This window comes from Stenella coeruleoalba (assembly GCF_951394435.1).
Source record: "Stenella coeruleoalba genome assembly, chromosome: 10".
In the NCBI taxonomy this organism is placed as follows: domain Eukaryota; kingdom Metazoa; phylum Chordata; class Mammalia; order Artiodactyla; family Delphinidae; genus Stenella; species Stenella coeruleoalba.
The window spans coordinates 27371222-27395699 of record NC_137156.1 but is presented as its reverse complement, the minus strand read 5'-3'; the positions used below and the strand labels follow the sequence as shown (position 1 = coordinate 27395699).

Genomic DNA, 24478 nt, shown 5'->3' with positions numbered 1-24478 from the left:
TATAGAAGCTTGGTTGATTAATATTTGCATGTAATTTACATTCAATTTCCCCATGCTCATTTTTGCATATAGTTTGCATACATTTCAATGTATAGTAATTTTATACTTTTGGAGTTAGACTGTTAGATGGAAGGGAGCCATTCAACTGAATAATCCTTGAAAGGGGACATCCCTGAGGTACTCAAGCCTCTCAGTACTCAGCAGCCTCTTTGGGCAATGAGATGGGCAAGTTTGCTTCAGGACACAACCTTGGTCAGATTGGCCCAGGCTCTCACTCTGAGAGACACACGAAGCTCTGTCAGAGTCTGGTACCTTCCCTGAACACACTCCCCAAAACTCAAGAGATGGTGGAAACTACCCTAGCTCCCATCATCCCTCTCAGCTTTAACATCCATAAATATTTACAAATAATTTTGAACTGTCTAGAATTTTAGTTTGTTCAGTATCTTGGAGGAAAGGAGTCCATCACACACAGAAAATCAGAAATGGGAGGCAAGAAGAGGTCCTTTGAAATTACACAGCAACAAGACATTTTAAAATTACTTATTTGAATAAAGGGTAAGGCTTGTTACTGCTGGGAAACACTTACTGGGTTCCCTATGTTAATGGTCTAAGTTTAGGGTTGACCTACAGTGGGGCTTTATTTAATCAGCTCATCTCCAAACAAAAAGGAACCAAGAACTCTTCTCTTTGCTTCCAGAATTTACCCAATTCTCCCATTTTTGGAGAATGAAAAAAAGAACTGCCTTAACTATGGGCTGGGGATTCTGGCTAGACTCTGAAATCCCATGACACATGCAAGAGCCCTGCAAGTTACTCTGGGTATTTCTGGCTGCCGTTCAGGCCCAAAGAGTCCATTCTGGGCCCAGGGATCCTAGGTTTTGCTAGGGTAAAATTAATAGGTCGATTATGGTTGCTCCCAGCCAGAGGCATAGGATCAAACTTGCCTTCAAAAAAGATCAGTGTTTAGCACATGGAGGATGGATAAGAAGATAGTAGAGACTGGGAGAAGGGTAAAGAAGGTGTAGAAATAAGAGCTGGTAGCTGACTTTTGGGGAAGGGTTAGATAGAAGAAGAAGTTGTGGGTGACTTCTAGATTTCTAGTCTGAATGTGGTCATGCCATGCACTGTATGAGGGCAAGCCTAAGGAGAAGCAGGTTTTAGGCCCTGTTAACATTGTAGGGGCTGTGGGATAACCTAGTGGAAGTTCTCAGTAGGCAGCTCGATAAACAATATAGAGCTCAGGAAAGACACCTGGGCTGGAATTGGAGGTGGTGAAAGGGAGAATGTACAGACAAACCCTTAGTGGGCAGTTTTCTACTCCTCAAAAGCCTTAACTTCTGAAATGTTTTTGTAGTGAAAGATCACAGCTCTCTGAGGACCCAGAGAATCCAACAGAGTGTCACAGAGAAGACCGCTTACCTCCTTCCAGGGGCAGCTTTAAGATCTGAGATGTCTGCGAGAAACCTAAAGAATGGACACAGGGGCTGAGAACTTCCCTGCCAGCTCATGGTAGAGTGAGACATACCTTCCCGCTGACGCCCTCAGATGATGACTTTCTGCCATTAACACCTCCTCCGGGGCTAATTCCAGGACATCGTTGTTTAAATTCTGCCATGGAAGAGTGTGTTTCCTTCCTCTGCTCCAATTCAAACAGAGGACAGCCCCTTCATCTTTCAGAGATTGGAAAATCCTGGTTTCGATTTAGGGAAAAGCTCAGAGCAAGTTCTTTCTAGATATTTTCTTCCCCTTTGCAGTCTTGGCTTTACTCCCTTGGTGCATAAGACCTTCTGGATCCACAGGCAAGGGCACAGGCTGCTTAAAGTATCAGTTAGTTTGGACACAGATGGGCCCTCTGCAAATGTGTGAATTGGGTGAAACTGCCTTTCATAGCCTTACTCAACTTATCAGCATAGCTAACCCTCTGCTCTGGTCTCCACCTGAAGCCCTAGCACACAGCCTAGAGAGGCTGCATATGATGTAATCTCTCCCATGCACTATCTTCTCCAAAAAGCAGTTAGTTCTCTAAAATTAAGTTAGCTGATAATCCACTTGGCCACTTGGTCACCTCTAGTCTCCCAATACAGTTTTTTTCCACTTGTAAATGTGACTCAGTTATTAACAGAAAGAACTATTGAAAAATATAACTGTGGTCCATGGACAATTTCCATACCCAAACTTGCTATTTTTATATTTTGTCCTTAACTAAAATCTCAGCAAAGCCCAAGAGAATCTCAATTTCCATGTGTCAGTACTCATGAGGTGCAAGCTTGGTATGTTTGCTCAACTGTGGGCTCCTAATAATGATTGAATTCAAGCCATGAAATAAAATCATCTTGTGAAAAACCAGGTGGTTGCCTGGTGGTTGGAAGGTAAGGCTGACAGACCAGGGAGCGGGGTCTTCTCCTGTCCTTCAAATATTCCCATAGGAAAAAGAAATGTTTTGCTTTAACACTGCAGAAATAGCTGTAGCAGACCAAACTTTCTCATGATCCCTTCTATAAGAGAAGCCCAAAGCTCTGTGGGTGATCATCCTAGAGGAAGCTTAATACCACCCCCTACTGGTATAAATCAGCATTACACCGTTATTAAAATTGGGAAATCAGAAAGATAAGCAGCTTAAGCTAAAAACAAGTAAAAAATTATCTAGTATTTGGGAACCTATTATTTGCCTGACATTGGACTAGGATTCGTGATAAATACAAAAGATGTATCAGATACCATTTCAATGTACATTCATTTATATGACTGTCTTCCGTTTTAAAGTTGAAGACAGAGAATTCAGAGTCCATATTCTCCTTTCTTAGTGTCCAGACTCCTCAGGCCTCATCTCCCCTACTCATCATGATCCAGATATATTTTGAACATTATGACTTTCAAACGCCCTCACTACTCCTTGATCACAGCTGCCCCTGAACGGCCTCTGGACGCACTGAATGGAGGCAGGATGCCTCGGCGGCACTGCAGGAGGCTGGCTTCTCCTGGGGCAGCCCCAGGCTACCATGCTCCTTGCCCAGGCGACTCCGGCCCTGCAATCGCTGCGTCTCTCGTCTGAGGTCTGGGCAGGGCAGCAGCAGCTGATCTTGGCCCGACAGCTGGTATCGGAGCACCTGCTCCTGGGCCTCCTTCCAGCTCCCAGTCTCCTGCAGGTACAGCTGCTGAGCAGGAGAGCCCAAAGCACACGTGTTCCCGTGTGATGTGACACTGGTAGTACCGGGAGCAGGCACAGCGGCCTCGGCCTCTTCTCGGCTGCCACCTTCCTCTTGGACTGCACGGCGGCTCACCTTCCTTCTGGACACACCATTCCGTGACTGATGGGGGAGCTGGTTCAGCTTGCCCAGCATGACCTTCATCCTCAAATCTGTGAGAGAAAAGGAGGAGGAGAAATAGACCTGGTCCTCAATCAGCTGATCGCACATTTTGCACATTTAGCATTCCTGAAAAGATATCTCCAGCTAATTAAGGACTGAGTTATATCACCTTATCGATTTCCAAATATCTTTGGGAATAAATACTTTTTCGAAAAAAAAAAGAAAAACACGATATCCTAAGCCCAACTGATAATTAATATTAACTGTCTAACACAAAGTTGATAATAACATCATAACTTTTATGATGTTAATAAGTCAATCAGGATTTTTCATTGTAAGCATGGCAGCTTAAATATGAAAATTAGGCCAGAGTCAGACCTTACCAAGTGGGTTAACTCACACTTGTATTTAGAAATGTGAGCTCTAAAAACAAGTCTTATTAATACTTTTGACTTTTAAGCCAAATTCATCATTTAAATATTTTTGATTTTACAAAAACATAAACATATGCAGAGATAAATATATAAAAAACATATCCATATGAGTGTGTATATATAATTTTTTTTTTAATAATGATCTTGGGGTCTTCTTATTTATTTTTTTTTATTTTATTTATTTTTGGCTGTGTTGGGTCTTCATTTCTGTGCGAGGGCTTTCTCTAGCTGTGGCAAGCGGGGGCCACTCTTCATCGCGGCGCGTGGGCCTCTCACTATCGCGGCCTCTCTTGTTGCGGAGCACAGGCTCCAGACGCGCAGGCTCAGTAGTTGTGGCTCACGGGCCTAATTGCTCCACGGCATGTGGGATCTTCCCGGACCGGGGCACGAACCCGTGTCCCCTGCATCGGCAGGCGGATTCTCAACCACTGCGCCACTAGGGAAGCCCAAATTATTGTTTTTAAACAAATTAAAGGAAATTCAAAATTATTCTATGTTAATGATACTCATCCTTTTACATTCCAGTATGTGTTCCTTGAAGAGAGAAAAGATAATCATTTAAAGTAACACTTATATAGCAATTATAGCAATTATCACATGCTGGCCACCAATTTATATATATATATATATATATATATATATATATATATATATATATATATATATATATAAAATTTAATCCTTACCAGCACTATGTGAAGTAAGTGCTATTATTATCTCCCTCTTAGAAGGGAGGCCATTGAGATACAGAGAGATTAAGTGACTTCTCAAGACAACATATAAAGGAATGGCAGATCTTACTTACATTACAGAGGTCAAGATTTGTGGCTCCCGGGTCTGTACTGTGAGAACCACACAATATACTGTGTAAAGTTAAGATGGCAGTGGGGAGTTAAGAAGAAAGTCTGGCTGGATACATGCAGGAGAGTAGGGCATGACATTTCCCATCCCTGCTTATCTCATATCTCACCACCAAATGCACAATGCGAACTGTCGGGAACCAGCTGCAAGCTGACACAGTCCTTGCAGCTTAAAGCACGGCAAAGTCCTGCTTAATTCTTGACAGGACCCGAAAGAGTTATTAGAGAAGATGTGAGTCTTAGCCCGTGAGGTTGCTTGCGATTTCTCTAACAATAGTTTGTACTCGGAATGCTTTGGTAGTCACAGTCTGCTCTCACGCATGTTTATATCCTGGTTCGCAGAATGTTTTGTACTATAATTTCAACATTAAGGAAATACTATCTGATGATTCGGTTTGGTCATTTTAATAAAAACACGTACTGTCTACTGCAATATATAAAAACAAGTTTGACGAGAAATGAAGTGTGTGTGTGCTTGTACACCACCCTCCTGACCCCGTCTCTCCTCAATCCCCTCCCCTGCTCTCAGGACCTGTTCCTCAGTCTAACAGCGACTGACAGTGAACTTTTTGTACGTGTATAGTTTTAAATACAAGGTAGATGGTAATTTATGAACCTGTGTATTATGCTCCTCTCTTAGTTTACTGAGACCCATCTTGGCTTGTGTTCGGAGACAGTCATCATGTCTATAATGTGGTATAAGAGACAGTATTGAGGCAAAGGGTAACAATTTCCCACCTCAATTTAATCTAACAATGAATGGGAGCTGAGGTGAGGAAGAAAGAAGGTAATAGCAACATAATATAAATCTGAGTACTCTCTCTCTCTATAAAATATATATAACACACTGTTAATTTGGAGCAGTAAAACAAGATAACGTAATCACGTTGTTTATATAGTTTTGATGATGTGTCAATTAATATTCTACGAAGCCCACATTATCCATATCTTCTCTCTCTTCTTCCACAGTCCTTTTGCCCAGCATGTATCTGCCATGGTCCTCTAACTATGGGATAATTCTCTTGCTTAGAGCTTTCAGGTTATCCTAGTCTCACTGATGGGATCTTCAAATCCTTCCAGAACTGTTCCTTGACAGCTCAAACTACATTGATTTGTGCCTCAATACTTGTTGGCTGGAGTTTCTCATTTGACTTGGGCAACTCTTTCTGTTACTGGACACCTTTCCTTGTATGATAGTCTCATCTTCCTCTTAGGACTTTGAGTTCCTTCAGGGAAGGAACTTTTTTTGCCGTTAACCTTGTCCCTCTGTTAAGCCCAATCCTATGCCAAGTATTGAGCTTGGTGTCATCTCTAATTACCGCTCCCACCAGAAGACAAGGATATAGTTTATCAAGATCAGCAAATAACCAAATAACAAGAATAATCAATTGTCATATAGAAGCAAAGTTTAAGAAGGAAAAAGGGCTTTGAATTTTTATCCCTTGGTACAACCAATACCATCTCATGTAAGGGGAATCAAACACTGCAAGTCACCTATTTTCAATCCATTGAAGGTATTGTTATCCTGGTTTTGAGAGACCGTCTTTGGAAATCTATTCTCCCTTGTTCTTCAGGTCTGCGTCTATTCATAAAAGACTAACACAAGTGTAGCTTTCCTCTGCAGGCCCAAAACCATTTAAAAATCTCCCATGAATTATTTACATGGCAGCTCCAATCAGCAACATAGCTGACAGACTCCCCAGCTGAAATGAGAGTGCACTGAGTAAAGGTGCAGAGGGGGGCTGGCCACTTCCCACTGTGAGGTTATAGACAGAACTAAGTCAGCACACATTATATGTCAGCACCGACATCAGAAGGAATCCGATCCTTTGATCTTGGACCTCCACAGGAAGCTTAGATCTCAGACAAATGAGATAAAAAAAAAATGAATTTATAGCAGATATGTGTCCTAAGGCATTCAGCTGAATATCTGGGTTTTAGGGAAGGAAGAATAGTGAGTATCAAATCATATGAAACGGCATGCCTCCTTTCCACCTCCACCTCATTGGTGAGTCCCCACTAAAATGGAAAGATAGCATTTCACATGGCTCCTCCACGTTAGCTCAGAGTCCCGTTTGTGGGTTTGATCAAGTTTCAGGAAGAATGGGGTAAAATATGGGAACACAGATCCTTTCTCTATGAAAAGGAAGACTCCATGGTTTTGGGTCCATCCAGGTTCATCCACAGTCAGCGAAACTTTTCCAGGTAATCTTGATCTCTTTTGGCTTCCAGAACTTTCTTGGGCAAGAAATATGCTGAGCTACGATTTTTAAAATTTGTGTGGGTAGTAGTCATTGGCTTCTTTTTATTTTTTTTCCTGCTTCCTTTTTGTTTCATTCACTAGTTTGTTGCATCTTTTAGATTCCACATATAAGTGATATCACAGTATTGGTGATATCAAAGACAGTATTTGCCTTTCTCTGACTTATTTCACTTATTGGTTTCTTTTGCAATGGGATAATTAACAATGAATCTCTCCTCTCCCCACCCCACGCCCACCCTTTATATTTTCATAGCATAGTCTCCATGTGCTGCGTTTAGTGTTGGATGACCTGGATTCAGTACAAAAGACCCAGTATAATGACCTCTGTTTTGAAGCCTAAATAGGATCTAAAGCAGCAAGATGGATGGCTGATCAGCCCGCACAAAGAATGGGCTCCACTTCGGTTTCTCATTTGTCAATAAGGGCACAGTCCTGCCCACATACTGAAGAAGACATATACATAATTAATAAAAAACATTAAATTATTCATTATTAATTGGTAAGTATTAATTAATATTAATGGATAAATATTATAAATACTATCACTAGTGTCCTTTCTAGATTATTAGTTCCTTTAAATGAAAAATTATTATTTATTTTTAATAAGCAAGGCATGGCAAATCAGGAAGTATGAAAATTTTTAGAAGGTAAAGAAAAAAATGCCTTTGATCCCACATATCATAAGTAATCTCCACTTTATTATGTTTGTAATACTCTAGCAATGGCTATGTTTTAGTAAACCTAATTTAACTCATTAATCTATCCACAGTTCACTTTGGTGTATTTTTTGAAGTGTGAATCTAGATTAATAAATGTTCTAAATAGTCAAATTTATAGCCCCATTTATAGACTAATGCTTGTGTTTTCCTTTATTTTTATTATCTCCATCACATGTTACATTTCTATATCTAATATCTATATCTATACCTAATTGAGATTATTTCTCATAATGTGCTTATATATTCTTGTGTCAGTATCACATTGTCTGAAGAAGAGTGACATAAATATTATCTCTCTGGTTGAGCTACCTTTTCCCACTGCCAAAAAAAACAATTTCCTGTAAAAAATTAGTTTTCTAGTATTGATCTATAGTTTCTGAAGAATTTTAGAATCATCTTATGCTGTTCTACTCCTGTATAAAATAATTGGAACTGTGTTAAACCAAAGCTAATATAGAAATAACTGAGGTCTTTGCAATATTAGTCAACCTAATTAGAAACATGTTGTAATTCCCTATGTATTCAAGTCTTCTCTTTAAACTATTCAATAAAATATAGCTTATTTTTTATATAAGTCCCATATATCTCTTGTTTAGATTTTTTTCTCCAAGGCAGCATATTCTTTGTCACTAACGTGTATTTCTTTGTCTTTCCTAACTGTATACCATTGGCTTATACAATATGATTTTTGCATAGACTGACATTATATTTGAGTAAGTTACTCAAGTTATTTATAAATTATAGCAGTTAGTGGTTGAATCTTTAAGTTACCATTAAATAATCATCTGTAAATCATCATATATCTTCTCCAAAATTGTCCTCTAAATTTTGTTTTATATCTGACTTTGTTTCTTCCTATTCCAAAATATATGTTATAAAATTATGGTAAGAATGAGCTCTGTGTTTTATCCTCATTTAAGTAGGAATTCTTCTAATATTCCGTTGTTAAAGGTAATATTGGATCTCGGTTGCAAGTAGCATTGGAACTCTCCATCTTATTTACCAGGCATCTTATTTATTCCTGGTTATTTCATTTTAAAGTTTCCTTAAGGAGTAAGTGATAGATTTTATTTATGTCTTTAAATTAGGAGATGTTCATACCTTTTTATTATATGGAATGGACATGCTATTTATTAATAACTTCCAAATATAGTTTTACTTCCTTGGGAACTTGGGACAATTTCTTGTTCTAAACTGTTTTGCTCTTCACTGTTTCCAGACATCTTGAGGCAAGCCCTCTCCTCTCCTCTCCCTGTCATTCCTATAGATTTGTACTTACAAAAAGGTAAATTGACAGTCTTTTTTATTTTACATTCACAACACACAGCATATACAGTCAGTAGAATTCAAACGTGGTAGAGATAAGAAATCCACTAAGTTAAAGTTTATGGTCACGCTTGCATGGTATGGAGCCCCTTTTCACACGTCAGTCTTTCATTCCCAATATTCGGGGCATGTATTTCACATACACACACACAATAGTGACCAGTAGCCAGACACAGATCAGGGTACGATTTGGAGAAGGTAGCACTGAGATCTCCAGCAGTAGCTGTCCTGCAAAGACAAAGGCAGTCCCCAGGAAACTGGGAGAGGAAACTCAGGTGGCCAGCAGACAGCATCGCCTGGAAGGAAGTTGTTGCTTTTTGCCCATTGTTAGGACCCAAAAGATGTGTGGCCATTGTCCTGTTGTTAATCTTATGAACCAGGATAAAATTTCTCCATCTCTTTCAGATGAGGTGAGTAGCCGTTCTTTTTTTGTCAGCAGTTGTAGGAACTGCTGGAATCTAGGGGTCTCTGGAAAGGGGAGAGGGAAAGGAGAAAGGCTCATTTCACCTCTACCTTCACCATTTACTCAACAATGGTGATCAATGGTCTCATGTCCTAACACCCTCTGGTAAATGTGCTGCTGGGATTAGAAGAGGTACAGAACTTAAACAGAAGAATCTGGACAAGATAAAAACAAATAATTATATTACATATAAAAGGTGTTAAATGAATAAAAGGGAGGTGTCACAAAAGTGGACAGAAAGCGACTATTCCTTCTAGATAAAAGATTTTGAAAAAAAGAGAAAAAGTATTTGATCTGGGATTGGAAAGAATGGAAACTTTAGATCTGTGGGTACATTATAGAAGGGTATCTTGAAACCGAGAGTCTTATTCTCTGTGTACAGGGAATACTGTCCTGGTGGGAAAAGAGAAAGAGTGAAGGAAGAACATCTATAAGGAGTGTGTTAACTGAGGCTGAACTGAAGATATATCTGGGAAATGGAGTGGGTGGGAGATGAAAACCAAGACACAACAGAGGTGGAATTGATAAAACCTAGCAAGCAAAGGGGCAGGGTGGTAGCGGGAGACTAGCAGTTAAAGGTAACTCTGAGGTGTCTAGCCTGGGAGATTTGGGGGATATTAACCAAATAAGGGGAATAAGGGAACAGGTGAGAAGGAATGGTACAAAACTGAGCTTCAGCAGAGCAAAGCAGGGCTGCTTCCCTGCTCTTCTGTGAACCTGAGTTTGTGCAAAGTACACAATTAAGCCCTTAGCAAATGGGATTTGAAACCGTGTGATATGATTTGGGAGCTGGAAGCACTAAACATGTAGCTTAGGATAATGGCATTCTTTCTCTGCTTTGGCATTCTCTCCCCTCTTCAGATTCTTCAAATACATATTGTTTGTTGTGACTGCTTTACACTTAATTGTTTATTGCCTGGAATTGTTCTTTCATTTTCCCCCCAATATTATTATTCTTGTGTCCCAATCATATTAGAAATTCATAAAGATAGGTAGCCAAATACCATCTCTTTGTAACTATACAGAGAGGACCTTATAAGGTACAAAAAAATTCAGGAAATAAATACTTCTTTAATATGTATTGGAAGATAAAATTTAAGTTCATTCATTGTGATTCCAGCAATCTCTCACCTAAATGTTACAAAGACGAGTAATCGCTTCTGCCAGGATTTCTCAACCTTGGAATTACTGACATCTTGAGCCAGATCATTTTTGTGGTGGGGGTGATCTCTTCTCACTAGATGCTAGGAGCATCCCCCTCCCCCAAGCTGTGACAACAAAAATGTCTCCAGACAATGTAAGGATCCGCTGGAGGTATGATGACCAAATGTCCCAATTTGTCTGAGACTGAGGGAGCTACTGAGACACAAGGCTTTCATTTTTAAAACTATGAAAGTTCTAGGAAAGCCAGGATGACTTGGTCACCCTACTTGGGAGACAAAATTGCCCCTAGTTAAGAACCATTGGCCTGTGGGAACAGAGAGCTGTCTTTATGTGACAAATTCCAAAAAACATTAAGTGCTACTATGGAGGTATGATTTCAGTATTTTTGGAACCCCAAAGAGGAAAATATTCATTTTCATTGAGGTGGGGAGGATTAGAGAAGATTTTATGAAAAAAAAGGGCATAGCAGCTGGTGTTGAAAAGCTTGAGGAGGTTTTAACAGGTGAGTGTGAGGATGGGGCAAGAAGATGAAACCCAGAGTGGGAGGAGGAAGACACGGTGGAGTCAGGTCTTGGAGGGCGTTGAGTCCTAAGTAACGAGAAAGACCAACAATAAGTAACACATACACAGCACATACAATACGCCAGGAATCTTTCCGCACTCTAGAGTGACATTAACTCAATCAGCATCACAACATCTGAGTGTGGGCAGAATTCTTAGGACAATCTTCCTGATGAGGAAACCGATAGGCACAGAGAGGACTGTGGACCTGCTGGAGGCCATGAAGTAAGTCAACAAGGGAATCAGGATTAAACCCAGTCTTGCTGACACCCGAGTTTCACGCTCTTAACTGTCACATTCTCCTGCCTTTCTAACTGAGGCTGGTAATTCATTAAATCTTCTGAGTAGCAAAGTGACAAAAGCAGATGTGAATTTTAAAAGCTAGCTCAGATGCTCCCTATGTCAAAAACCCCGGTAAACGTAAAACACAAGGGATACATGCTTTACTCCCTTCCCTCTTGCATACATACAATTTTTGCTAAAAGCCGTAACGTGATGAATTTACAGTCTGAATCTACTGGACGGTCAAAATGCTTGATTCCACCAGCTAAATATGTGATGGTGATGCTGTGTGTTTGCAGAGTGCTTATGAGAGAGACGGCCAATCGCTTGATCAGCAAATGCCACAAGTTTAAAAACACAGAAGGAAAAGGAAACTAGAGTGCCATGGTAATAATAAAATAAAACCTAATTTATTTAAAGCTAACAATAATTAGATGTTTTGTAGCTGGTAATAATCTCCAAAGAAAAGCAAGAGATGCCTCATTACTCCCCTTGGAAACAATGTTCTTAAGATTCGGACAAAGCTTAGAAGATAAGAAAACAAATCCGCTCTGATCCCCAGGGGAGGATTTGGATCACACATCTTTCTATTTCTAACTTGGATGTCCTAATAAAATGGCCTCTTTCATTCTTCCATCTCTTCAATCTAAACTCTTTCACAGGAGCCCTGTCCCTTGTTTCATTCCTGATAATTTATTAATAAGCTCCCACATAAAAAATGTCCCTTAATAAAACATCCAGGCATTGTGGACTGTGTAATGTAGTTAATTTAAGCCGGGAAACTGAGATTCATGTAAATGGCCATATTAGATTAGGGGAAAGATTAGCATCACTCCTGCTGTTTGCTGAAAAATGCAGTTGAATATGCCCTTCTTCACAGAGCTGGGTTCAGAGGACCATTTTCAAACACCTGTCCTGAATGTGCATGCCATAATATGGACAAGAAGCTTCTGGAAACCAAAGTCAAAGTGGTCTTAGATGGAATCTAGAAAGATTTCCTGCCCCCTTCTCTCTATCTTCATCCTTCACACCCCCACCCACTCACATTCCCTATTACTTTTTGATGCAGGTCCAGGAGGTGAATGGAGTATGGATGGCTAATTTGATGGGAAACTTAAAAAAAAAAAAAAAAAAAAAAACCCTCATTTACTCTGTGGGAAAAAATCCAAACAGGCAAACAAACTGATACACAGATACACACAGTCACCAGAGTTCTTTAAACTCATTAGAGGCAGAACAACTTCGGACTGCTATGGTTTGGTGAAACATCCACTCAGAACTGGTAAGATTTGGATTCCTTTTCGAGCAGAAAATATCATGATAATTGGCTATCATTTAGGGGAAAAAAAGGAATATTCTCCTGTTTAGAGCATATGTTTCAAAATATTTCAGATCCATGGAAGTTTCATGTTTTTCATACACCATACTTGTACTTGGCAAATGCATCTTGTATTCTGCCCATCGTTTTTGTAATTTCTGTGTCCTTAGAAGGACAAAACATTGGTCTGCAATAAATGCTTATCTTTTCTCTGCTTGGCAGCAACTCTAATGACAATTTAACAATATAACAAGCAAAATCATCTGGTATCATGCACAACGGAGGCAAATAATACCTTTTGCAAAAAGTACAACGAAACGACAAAGCAGAGCTTAACAAAGCTGACTTGTTTCTTGAGGGTTCTGCATTCAATCTATCTTGCATAGTTAGTATTTGGCAACTCCATTCTCTTCTTTCCCAGATTCAATTATGTTGCCAAACTGGCAGCTTTGCACTAGCTAAGGGAAAGATTATATGCCTATACTCTGGTTTTTCTTTCCTCTATATAACGAATTCAAATGTTAAACCCATAACCTTCTAGTAAGAAAAAATATATATAAATATCAACTTGGATAACTGGTTAGTAGCTGAGTGAATCAGCTGGACTTGTGTGTTCTTATGCTGGGGTGTAATTTCCTTGAGAAGAAGTAACAAAGGCTAAAGAAGGGGCTATAAACTAAACTGATTCAGAAACTGGCAGCCAGCGGGAGGCTACAGTTCACACACAATGGGTTTGTTTCTCTTGTGGGAATCATCCCATTGTCCAAGCTTACCTTCTGCCATCATGGTGCCTTCCTTTTCAGTCTCTACTTGTGATTCTTGGCGTTTGGGTGAGACGTGGCTATGATTCTTTTGATCATTAGTCTGGGATTCAGAAATCTCTTCACTTTTTATTTCTGTATTAATGAAAAAATACATTGGCTTTTTTTAGAATAAAGTGACATTTTTATTATACATGGGCCCTAAGTGTTAGGATATTTCCCTTCTCCGCTCCCCCAAAATTATTGTGATATACATGCAGTAGAATGCATTTAATAGTCTCAGAGCTTAAGGAATAATGAAATAAAATCCCATATACTGACCACAACATTGAGGTATAAAACTACCATCCAATATAGTTGCCACCACATGTGGTTACTGAACATGTGAAAAGTGACTAGTTCAAAAAGAGATGTCCTGTAAGTGTAAAATACACACCTGATTTTTCAAAAATGTAAGATATCTAATATTTTTATATCCATTACATGTTGAAGTATTATCTTGATATTTAAAGTTAAATGGCTGCTAGAAAATGACACTATGTGTCTCACTTTGGTGGTTCGTGTTATCTTTCTGTTGACCAGAGCTGCAATGTTACTAATACTTTTAAAAAACATTTTATTTTGAAATAATTATAGATTCACAGAAAGTGTCAAACGAAATGTACAGGGATGACCCATGCACCTTCACCCAGCCTTCTCTCTACTTCCAACAACTTGTATAACTGCAATATGACATCAAAACTAGGAAACTGGCATTGGTGCAATCCACAGAGTTCACACAGCTGTGTGCTTTTGACTGAAGACTTTATATCTTCAGTCTGCTCTTGACTAGAGTGATGCCTTCTCTCCTATTCATTTATTCATTAACTATATTAATAAAAATACCTTTACATTCTTCATGCCAGGCATTGTTCTAGGCACTGGAAAGCCAATGATAAGTATGAAAGACCAGGTCTGCCCTTATAGAGCTTTTATTCTAGTTTGGATGGCAGAAGAAAAAAAAATAAATTGTAATATGATGTCAGATAATGCCATGCCAAGACATATGATGATTTTCTGAAGGAAAGGCACTCTTGTGATTGAGTTTTGAGCTGAACTAGTTGATTTTTTTCACAGGACACCATTTTTACGTTGAAAGAACTTGAAAGAATGATTGAAAGACAAATTATGGTTATTCATACTTTGGTACCAGGGAGATTTTTTTTTTAAGTAAATGAAGTGAGCCTGTAACTTCAAAGAAACGATTGACAGTATTTGTTGCCAGTGATATAAGTCAAGCTCACATGGGAAATTTTAGAACTTTAGAAAAATTTTATCAACTACTGTAAGCTTCACAGATTTCTAATTCTGTTGCTATTAACGTGATTTTTAAAAAAAATTATAGAAGGAAATATATCAGCATTTTGTAGACCTGCATAACTCAGTGAAACAACGTTTCCTAAATGGCCAAAGCATAATGTTTGTTTTTGCATGCGCAAAATCTCTATTCAAAGTACAAGGTAGACTGGTGCATTTTCATGTAACAGAACACAAAAAGTACATTGAGATGTACCTTTAAGTAACTTCCTTTTGTCCAGTTTGGGTGCAGTATCAAAGAAGAATGTCTACAATATCTGTAAAGGTTATTAATATTCTTCCTTTTTCTACTATGTAGCTGAGTGAGGCTAGATTTTCTTCATATACTTCAGCCAAAGCAATACATTGCAACAGACTGAATGCAGAAGCTGCTAAGAGACTCCAGCTGACTTTTTTCAGGCAGACATTAAAGAGGTTTATAAAAAATGTCATTCTTTTCACTATATATTTTTAAAACATAGTTTTTAAATTAAAAATATGTTATATTAACATATAATGCATGTCTTATTTGTATTTTAAAATAAATTAATAAATAAGCTTTACATGTTCTCTCTTAACTTCTAATTTGGAAATACTGATAGATAGAACACACAGTGACAAAAGCTCTTTGGGGATTTTGATAATTACTGAAAGTGTGATGAGGTCCCGAGATCAAAATTTTGTAAAGTGCTGCTCTAGTCTGTACAACTGGATCAGAGAATCACTTTCTAGGAGGAAGATGGGGAACAGTATCCTCTCTGATTCTAAAGTAATAAATGCTAATTACAGCAATATGAAAAATACAGAAAGATATAAAGAGGGAAATAGAAATTACTCATACAGAACTGATTACTATGTATTTTTTCATGAAGTTCCTCCTAATCTCTTTATATTTTTTAAAAGAAAGTTAGAAGTCTGTGTCCAGTCAAGAAAATATGGAAATTAAATACAGGGAAATGTGTCCAAAGATATTGAAAGGTTGAAAAAGCAAAAAGAGGACACTGAGATAACTGATAATTTTAGTAACTGCAGGAAGAAGCGTCCTCTAGAGTTGGGTGAACAAAAGAGAAGAGATGGGGTGAGCAAGCTTAGAGGACAGTCCCTCCATGGCTGGGAGGTTTAGCTATAAAATGGAGGATGAGAATTAAATCACCTACTTCACAAACCATGAGATTAAAAATTATGAAAGGTCTTTACTTTCAAACCAGAAAGCACTATTCACATATACACACGTACACACACACACGCGCGCACACACAGATTTTTTAGATTTTAAAACAAAGACCAAAACCCGTGATGCAACAAATCACAGGCAACAAACCAGGATGAGATTCCATTCTTCCTGAGAAAAACAAGGGATCCTTGAGTTTTCTTTAAGTCTGTGAAGCCTGATGATGCCAGGGAGGGAGGGAGAGACCAGGCTGAAGCTTGGTTCAAACTAAAGAGCATCTAGTGGAGCTTCCATCCCTCAGCATCTCTCAGAAATCCAAGCATAGTGAGCTGTCTAGTGGTGGCACCAGGCTACCTCCTCTTTCCTTTCTTAATTTTTCACTTTCTCTCTTTGCCTCTCCTCATTTCACCTCTTTTATTCTCACTCTTCCTTATCACTTTGGTTTCCTAGTATCTCCTAATATCAAAGTGTTTCATCCATGTCTCCACCCACTGCCCCCCCCCCCCAAAAAAAAGAAAGAAAGAAAAAGATCAGCTTCTGGGAAAATGCCTAAAAACACAATTTCTATGCTCCTAGTGAAAAAAACAACAACAAAAAAAAACCACACCAAGCACTCTCTTCCTTCTTCTGAAAAAGCAGAGGACATTCCCCCTTTATTGAACTCTCCTTTTGGAGGGTCACATGGGCTGTAGGGCACAGTGTTTCAAAGAGTCAGATATGGAGAGAACCAAAGTTTGATCCTGGTGGTGAAACCTTGGGCAAGTCACTTAGCCTTTCTGGGCTTCATGCTCCACCCCTGAAACACAGATGTAGTACTTAGTACCTACTTCACAGAGTTGTTGTGAGAACTGAATGAATTCACATCTCTAAAGTACTTAGAAGCCTATCCATAGTGAGTATTCAAAAAATAAGAGCTGATATTATTATCGCTATTATTATTATTTAGAATTAGACAATCCTTGTTTCTATTGTATGAGTTGAGTAATTTGGCTCCATGTAGTTTGATATGTTACAGAGGCTCATAAAAATGTCTCTTTGGGGGAAGAAAAAGAATAGTTAATATATTGTACATGATGGCATTTCCTTCAGATATTTTTACTAAAAAAAAAAATTACATACTTCTGCTTTTGCTTTTCTTAAACCAACAGCATACGAGGCAGCACAGAGCCAGCCACGAGACCCCTGAGCACAGGGAAGCAGCCAGTATGATCGTGGGCCTCTCGGATGGAGTTGCAGGTAAGACAGCAAACAGCCTGGAGCGAGCTGTAAAATTGACCCCTGTTAAAAAAAAAAACCAAAAATAACAAAATAGTAACAATAGCATATTAATAAGATGCTAATATAAAATACTGTGGAAAAGATATGGTTACAATAGTACCTGGCACATAGTTGATTCAATAAATATTTATTGAATTAGATGATTCAATACATGAGTCAATAATAAATCCAAGACTCATATTTCTAAAGAATTTCAAGATTCCAACAATAATATATGATTGTTCTTTCCACTTCTGTCCATTATGATGGGGAATTCTTCCAATGCTGTCCTATTTTCAGACATTTTTTCTCTACCAGTGCAAAGCTGTAGCTTCACTCTCATGTTCCACTAATTAGAACAGAAGCACTCTGGACTCCAGATTGCGTGAAACTACTTGCTATGACATATGTATCTCATTTCAAATACAACCTGTAACACATCAAAACAAGGGCACAGGGACTCCTACTATGGAACCAAGAGAATTTCTAAGGTCCATAAGAATTCTGTTATCTGGAAAACTAGGGGTAGAGCAGGGATAGATGGATAGAGTCACCGTGGCTATGGACGAAGGGGCAGAATGGCCGTTCCCTTCAGGGAGGACATCTTTCTAAGAACTCGTCTCAAACTCCTCCCTGTTTTGTAGACTGAAAAATTTGGTTCTCACTCCATTAGTGTTTTTGAAGCAAGGTAGAAAAGAATCTAAAAAAGCAAGAAAACAAAGCAAACAAACAAACAAACCCTGTCTATACACACAAAAACCTGTACACACGTGTTTGTAGCACCTCAATAACCACCCAAACCTGGAAACAATCCAAATGTTCTTCAACAGATGAATGAATAAACCAACTGTGTTTTTTTCAGGCAATGGAGTATGACTCAGCCAAAGAGAGAAAGAGAAAAAGAAAAAGGAGTGGGGAAGAGGATGAGGAAGAGAGGGAAGGAGGATGGAGGGAGAGAGGGAGGGAGGAAACTATTAATAACCTGTAACTACTGAGATGAACATCCAAAGCATTATGCTGAGTGAGGAAAGCCCATCTCTAAGGGGTATACATAATATGATTCCATTCATATGACGTTTTAGAAAAGACAAAATTATACAGATGGAGAACAGATCAGTGGTTGCAGGGATTAGTGGGAGGATGTGAGGACAGAGGAACAGCATAAGGGAGACTTCTGGGAAATGTTCTGCATCCTGACTGTGGGGGTGATTGCATGAATCTATATATATCTTTGAATTCATAAAATGACCCCCTAAAAAATCATCATTTTTATTGTATGTTATTTCAAAAAATAAAAATTTAAAAACTTTGCCTATAATTTTGGGAATGATAGATATGTTCATCATCTTAACTGTGGGGATGGTTTCATGGAAGTATAGATTCATCAAAGTTTATCTAACTGTATGCTTTAAATATGTATAGCTTATCATATGTCAATTATATCTCAAGACAAAAATTTAAAGTCAAAAAAAAAAAAAACACTTGCCTGTGATCCTAAGTTAGCTATAACCAGTATTTTTGAGTAGGTCGTTCAAAACAAACAAACCCCAAATCTCTGCTTTCATCTGAATAATTCAGGCAAAAGCAGAGCTTGTATTTTCTCTACTCAAGGAAACACCGTGTTTTCTTTGCTGTGCTTTCCTTGGGCTGAACCTGACAATTTGATTGGAAGTCACAGTTAGAGCTCCAGTCTCTTGACTCCTGGCTGACTCGGTCCCAAAGCTACTATAACAAAATTATCTAGAAATGCTTCTCCTGTGGGTACATCTTATCCTTGAGCCATATTTGGCTTGTTTGTTATTAATTAGTTGCTTTTTATGGGCAACTGAATAAGCTAACTCTAGCCCAGAGACAGGGGTATGGATTTTACTAGGGATTTACAGAATTAAGAACAAAATTCTTTATTCTTTTATCCATTTTCCAATAACTGCTCAGTGATTGTTTACTTCACCACGTGGATAAGTTACTGTTCTCATTCTTAGGATACTTACAAGCCAATAAATGAAATAAGATACACATACAAATATTTTCCATACAAATCAGAATGTGACCCATGCCACCAGAATAATGCAAATCAATTGCCTTGGAAGGTTATTTTCTAGGAATATGATTGGGGAAAGCTTCCCAGAGGAGAGAGTATCTAGATGGGGCTCTGCAGGTTGAGCAAATAAAGACAGAAAAGAGAAAAAAAGCAATCGATGTTGAAAAAAGTACTGCCAGGAGATACTAGGAATCAGTGCAGGAAAGCATGTGAGGCAAATTCTGGCGGGCATTAAATGGCAAAAGCCAAAAGGCCCTTGACAACATTCTGAAGGCGATGAGGTGTCACAGATGGAAAAATTCTGACCTGGGAAGGGGCATGAGCCACCTGTGATATAGAAGATCAAGCCATGGAAGTGTTTAAAACACAAATAATGACAGAGAGGCTGAAGTCAGGCCTGAGGTTTATAAGCCTGGAGCAGTAACCTGAGTCTAAGGGTGAAGACCACCAGTTTTTAAATATTTTTAGCAGCAGAACATTATTTAAATGTAATCTTAGGCAGAATCTCAGTATACCCACTTATTCATAAACAAATATTTATTTGTTTTTGTTTTTTTTTTTTAACACCCTGAGGATGTAATGCTGAACTAAGCAGAATTCCTGTCCGTCCTGGGACTTAGGTTCTAATGGGGGACAGAGCAGGCAGGCAATAGACAAACAAGCAAATACACAGATACTCTGACGCTAGAGAGTGATGAGTGCCATGCAGAAGTCAGAGGATGGCTGGAGAGGGGAGCAGGGTTGAGACTGTGGTGTGGACAGAGTGAGGCAGAAAAGGGCTCTCTGAGGAGGTTACATTTGAAAAGAAACCTGGGTGAGCTGGTGAGCGAGCCACGAGAAGTTAGGGAGGAGGAATATTCCAGACTCGGAAACGGCCACTGCAGTTGAGTTTTTCTGGGTTGGGTGGCAGGGTGCATCCTGTCTCAACCCAGCGGCCCTGGAGAACCCCCTAAGAGTCCCATGGCTCCAGGAAATGGTTAGAGAAACCACAGCCTAGACCATGGTAATGACAATGCATGTGGAAAGGTTGGGTGGGAAGTCAGTAGAACAAACTTCACAGACACTCTGCCCTCTTGACAGTGTCTCAGGAAGTTCAGAAACAGATAAATGAGCTGGATTAGCCCACATGTTATAAAGACTTATGAGGATTCCATACATACTTGGCTAGACTTATGTAACTTCTCAGTTCCTCAACTTCTATATTTCCAAAATAGCATAGCGATTATAGTCAATGATACTGTATAATAAACTTCAAAGTTGCTAAGAGACTAGGTCTTAATTGTTCTCACCACAAAAAAGAATGATAATTATGTGATGTGATAATTATGCGATGCGATATAGGTGTTAGCTAACACTACAGGGATAATCATATGGCAATATATAAATATATCAAACCACCATGCTGTACACCTTAAACTTATACAGTGTTCTGTCAATTGTATCTCAGTAGAAAATAAATTATACATATGTATATGTATGTATATATATACATATACATATATCTTTAATGAACTAAGTCCTTAATTATAAGTCTTTGGTGTATCTACGGAGCTGAAGAAATGTATGTCTTTGTATGCAGTGATCAATGAAACATTGATTAAAGTGACATCTATTTCCACTTAAAAACATAAAGACATGGACAATGTTGGAAACTTTAGAAAGACAGATTGCCAACTTCCATGATCTAAATATAATCAGGAATCACATCTGCCATTATCTGCCATCTCTGGGCATTAAGCAGATGTTGAATTCTGTCCTTTTTCTTCAGTTTTAAGAAAAATAAATAAATAATGAGACAAAAAAATACTAAAATAGGAATAATGATGTGTTCCTCTCTCTAAGGGAGAAGAGGGAAAATAATGAAAATGACTGCAAGTCTTCTGCTTGATTCAGGGATGAAGCAAAAATTACAGTCCCATGAATCAAGGCTTGTCACAGCTGTTCTTTTGGAGCTTACTAAAAAGGAGAAATGTCATTGAGTGGCCTAGCAACGTGAGGATGAGAGCTGCTTTCCCAAATAATTCCAGCCTTAGACACTGATACACCTGGAAACGAGGAGTCCCTCTCAGGATCTGCACTGGTAATGAACAGGTGGCTATGGGGTCACAGAAGTGCAGGCCTTCTGATGTTTTCTATTTCTCCTCCATCTTTTCTCTTCTCACTTAAACAGAGCCTCACCTCATAGAGTCAGTCTTGAAAATTACGAAGAATAATTTAAGGAAAATTCTAAAGGAAAACTTCTCAAGACGATTCCTCATTTAGGGGACTTTACAAGCTGAAGGTGGAAATTAAAGGAAGCAGTAGTCCAGTAAATGTGAACACCAGAGCTGGCTCAAAATCGCACTGTCACCGAGAAGCTGCTGTCTACACTATAGTTTACATCCGGTTGTATAACTTATGCCTTAAAGTAAACTGGATGAAGTATTTAGTCTTAGTTAGCCACTGAGGAAACTGGAGGGCAATGGTCTTTTAAATATGCAGCAAATCGGGACCAAAGGATCCAGCTCTGCATGTGTTACCCTTCAAAATACATCCTTGGGAATCCCATGGTCAAGGCGCTGAACATTCTCCATGAATCTGTGCTTACATCAGGACAACGTCTTAGGTATTATAAGAATAGGTGCCCTATGCAATTAATACTACTACCTGACCCCAGATGGTATTCCCTTTGTGAAGAAAAATTGTCCAAAACTTGGAACTGAGAGAAAAATAATGATTACAGATCTTAACAATATCACACTGGAGCATTTTCAAACAAGCCCATCCAAGGTTTATCAAATTCTCTGGAACACACTTTTGTTTGACTTAATATTCAATATTCAGGGGTCCAGTCTTGTGAATTTGTAGAAGATTGGTAAGCTGCAAGTGATTTTCATCCAGTAAGAATGAAAGTGATATTTGTAGACATGCAACTCAAAGATTAGAGTTTGATTGCCCTGTATCCAATTTAGCAAACTGATTTCAAAGCAGTCCTTTCCAGGCTATAAACCTTGCCATCCTCCTGGTTCCCACATTAAAGAGTAAAGTAACTTGTTGACAAGTACTCATTATATATTTTCATGAGAGCCATATTTTTAACTTTTTGAAAAGTATACTGGTGGTTTGAATTTAAGTTTCATGAAGGAGAACTAACACCTGGCCTTAATTAAATATTTGTTGTTGGGCTTCAGACACCTCACATCAAAACATTTAATTTCCTTTGCCATTTCCAATATCTAAGCAGTTTAAATCCACTCATGATTGTTCTAGTGTATTTTTTAAAACTTTGCATTATCACAGCTGTGCATTAACTACTTTCCACAACTGCATGTCTTAAGTACCAGACTAATTTCCCTGACTCAAATTAATAACTGATTATAATTATCTACCTTTCAGTTCAAACGTGATGTTAGTATTTTTAGAACTCTTTCAGATGCTCTCTTAGGGGAGGAGGGTTTTTTTCTGGTAAATTACAATATTTAGATAACTTTTTTCAGGTGGTAATTCTGTGTCTCTATCAGAGTTCAATCCTTTATAAAAAGGATGTCCAAAACTGGACTCTCGCTACTCCTCTGTAGGGTGCAGCCTGGACTCTACCCATCATGGAAATGGGAGAGTAATATTTTTCATAAGCTCATCTGGCTTTGAAGTTTAAGTAACATATTATTTACTACAAAGTTATTGAATAGTATTACACTCTAATAAAGCAAAATTTGTCAAGAATACTTCCGAAGGGAGAAGGTTTCTCTTTAATGTTTTGTCAAGAAGAACTGGATCATATAAGCAATTTACACACACCTTATACCTACCCTTCTAAAGTACCAAGATTTTGAGTGGGTATAGTCACCATTTTAAAGGTGGGGGTGGGGCAGTGGATGAGGAGGGCAGGACTGAAAGATAAGATTTCATAATACTTGATACCCCAGGACTCTCCTTCTTATAAATTAAAATTCTTAAATTAATACCCAACCAAGTTCCATCAGATGTCATAGAAAAAAAATAGAACATTCAAAGTAAATTTTAATAACTAGAGGAAAATGTACATTTGGATTCTTGCTTACCATGATTCTCATGAGGCTTGATTCCTACATGTGTTCTTGCTTCTCACACCTTAACGATACAACCAAGGGGATTTTTTTCTCTAAACTACAATGACTTCTTATTCATGATAGAAGCTAGTCCCATTATAAAGGAGAAGGAGTTATATATTTTTTTTAAAAAGGAACAGATAATAAAAACACACTGTGCTGGAATTACCTGGAGGGAAAGTGACAGTAAAAATAAAGTGCCAATTTGACCCAGAGATCAAAACTGCCAAGTTGGAGAACCTCACATAACCATCTTGAGTTTCTGCCTGAGTACATCCTGCAAATAAACACAAAACCAAAAAGTGAATGTTAGTTACCTACACAAGAGCGATTTCTTCAAGTCTTCCCTGTAGAGAGGCAAATGGACAATATGGGAAAAAAAATTTAATTGAAGAGGTTACTAAATCCATCAGGCTTCTCTTAGACAAATCTTGGAACTAAATAATCCAAGATAGAATAATAACAACAAAAGCCAACATATATTGAAAGCTTACTATGCCAGACGTTGTGCTTTATATTCATCATTGTACATAAACTACACAACCCTATAAAATATACTATTACCAATATTCTAGAGATTAAGAAATAGACTCAGGAAAGGTTAAATTACGTGGTGAGAGGGTTATAGCTCACTTCTGCCTGTTTTCAAAGTTTGTATTCTTAGCCCTTATTATATACTGAATATTTAAATGTCTCTCAAGAAAGAAAGTCTATTCTCTTTCTAGGTGGTCAGTTTCTAGGCTCTGCCTCTCTTCTATTCAAGGGATCTGTGGTTTATGCGGTGACAGAGTTAGGCCAATAGATCAGGACCACAGCAATGCATCAAATCAGGAGTGATAAAAGCTACCCTGTACAGCAACTTGGATCGTCTGGGCTATGGTTTCCTTGAATAAAATGCAAAAAGGAAAGCTGACATCTTCTAACAATAGGCCATCCATTTATAAAGTAAAAGAAGGAAACTTAGCTCTGGATCCCATTCACAATGCCTTTAATTAGTCTTCTGACTCCACTATCCTCAAATTACTTTGCTAATTAACAGCTGCTCCATTTCACTCTGGAAATGTCACTATGATTGGTATGATGGACAATGAGATAGGAGAGTGGTCCTAAAGTTTAAAAATTGGTTTGAGATCTTTAAGGCTGAA

The 24478-nt window shown here is 38.4% G+C and overlaps 1 protein-coding gene across 17 annotated transcripts in view; it reads right to left on the bottom strand.

Moving 5' to 3' along the window:
• PKHD1 (PKHD1 ciliary IPT domain containing fibrocystin/polyductin) overlaps positions 1-24478 on the bottom strand; it is a 534197-nt gene continuing 509719 nt past the window's right edge. For 16 of the 17 annotated variants that reach the window (XM_079935418.1, XM_079935415.1, XM_079935403.1 and 13 more), the window contains 4 exons: positions 23503-23610; positions 17088-17246; positions 13475-13597; positions 1-3361 (listed from right to left, as the gene is read on the bottom strand). In XM_079935418.1, the coding sequence (XP_079791544.1) occupies positions 2901-3361; positions 13475-13597; positions 17088-17246; positions 23503-23610 (851 nt within the window). In that variant the 3' untranslated portion in view covers positions 1-2900. Of the gene's footprint in view, positions 3362-10402; positions 11129-13474; positions 13598-17087; positions 17247-23502; positions 23611-24478 lie in introns of those variants that run through there. The other variant, XM_079935405.1, reaches the window with a different exon arrangement.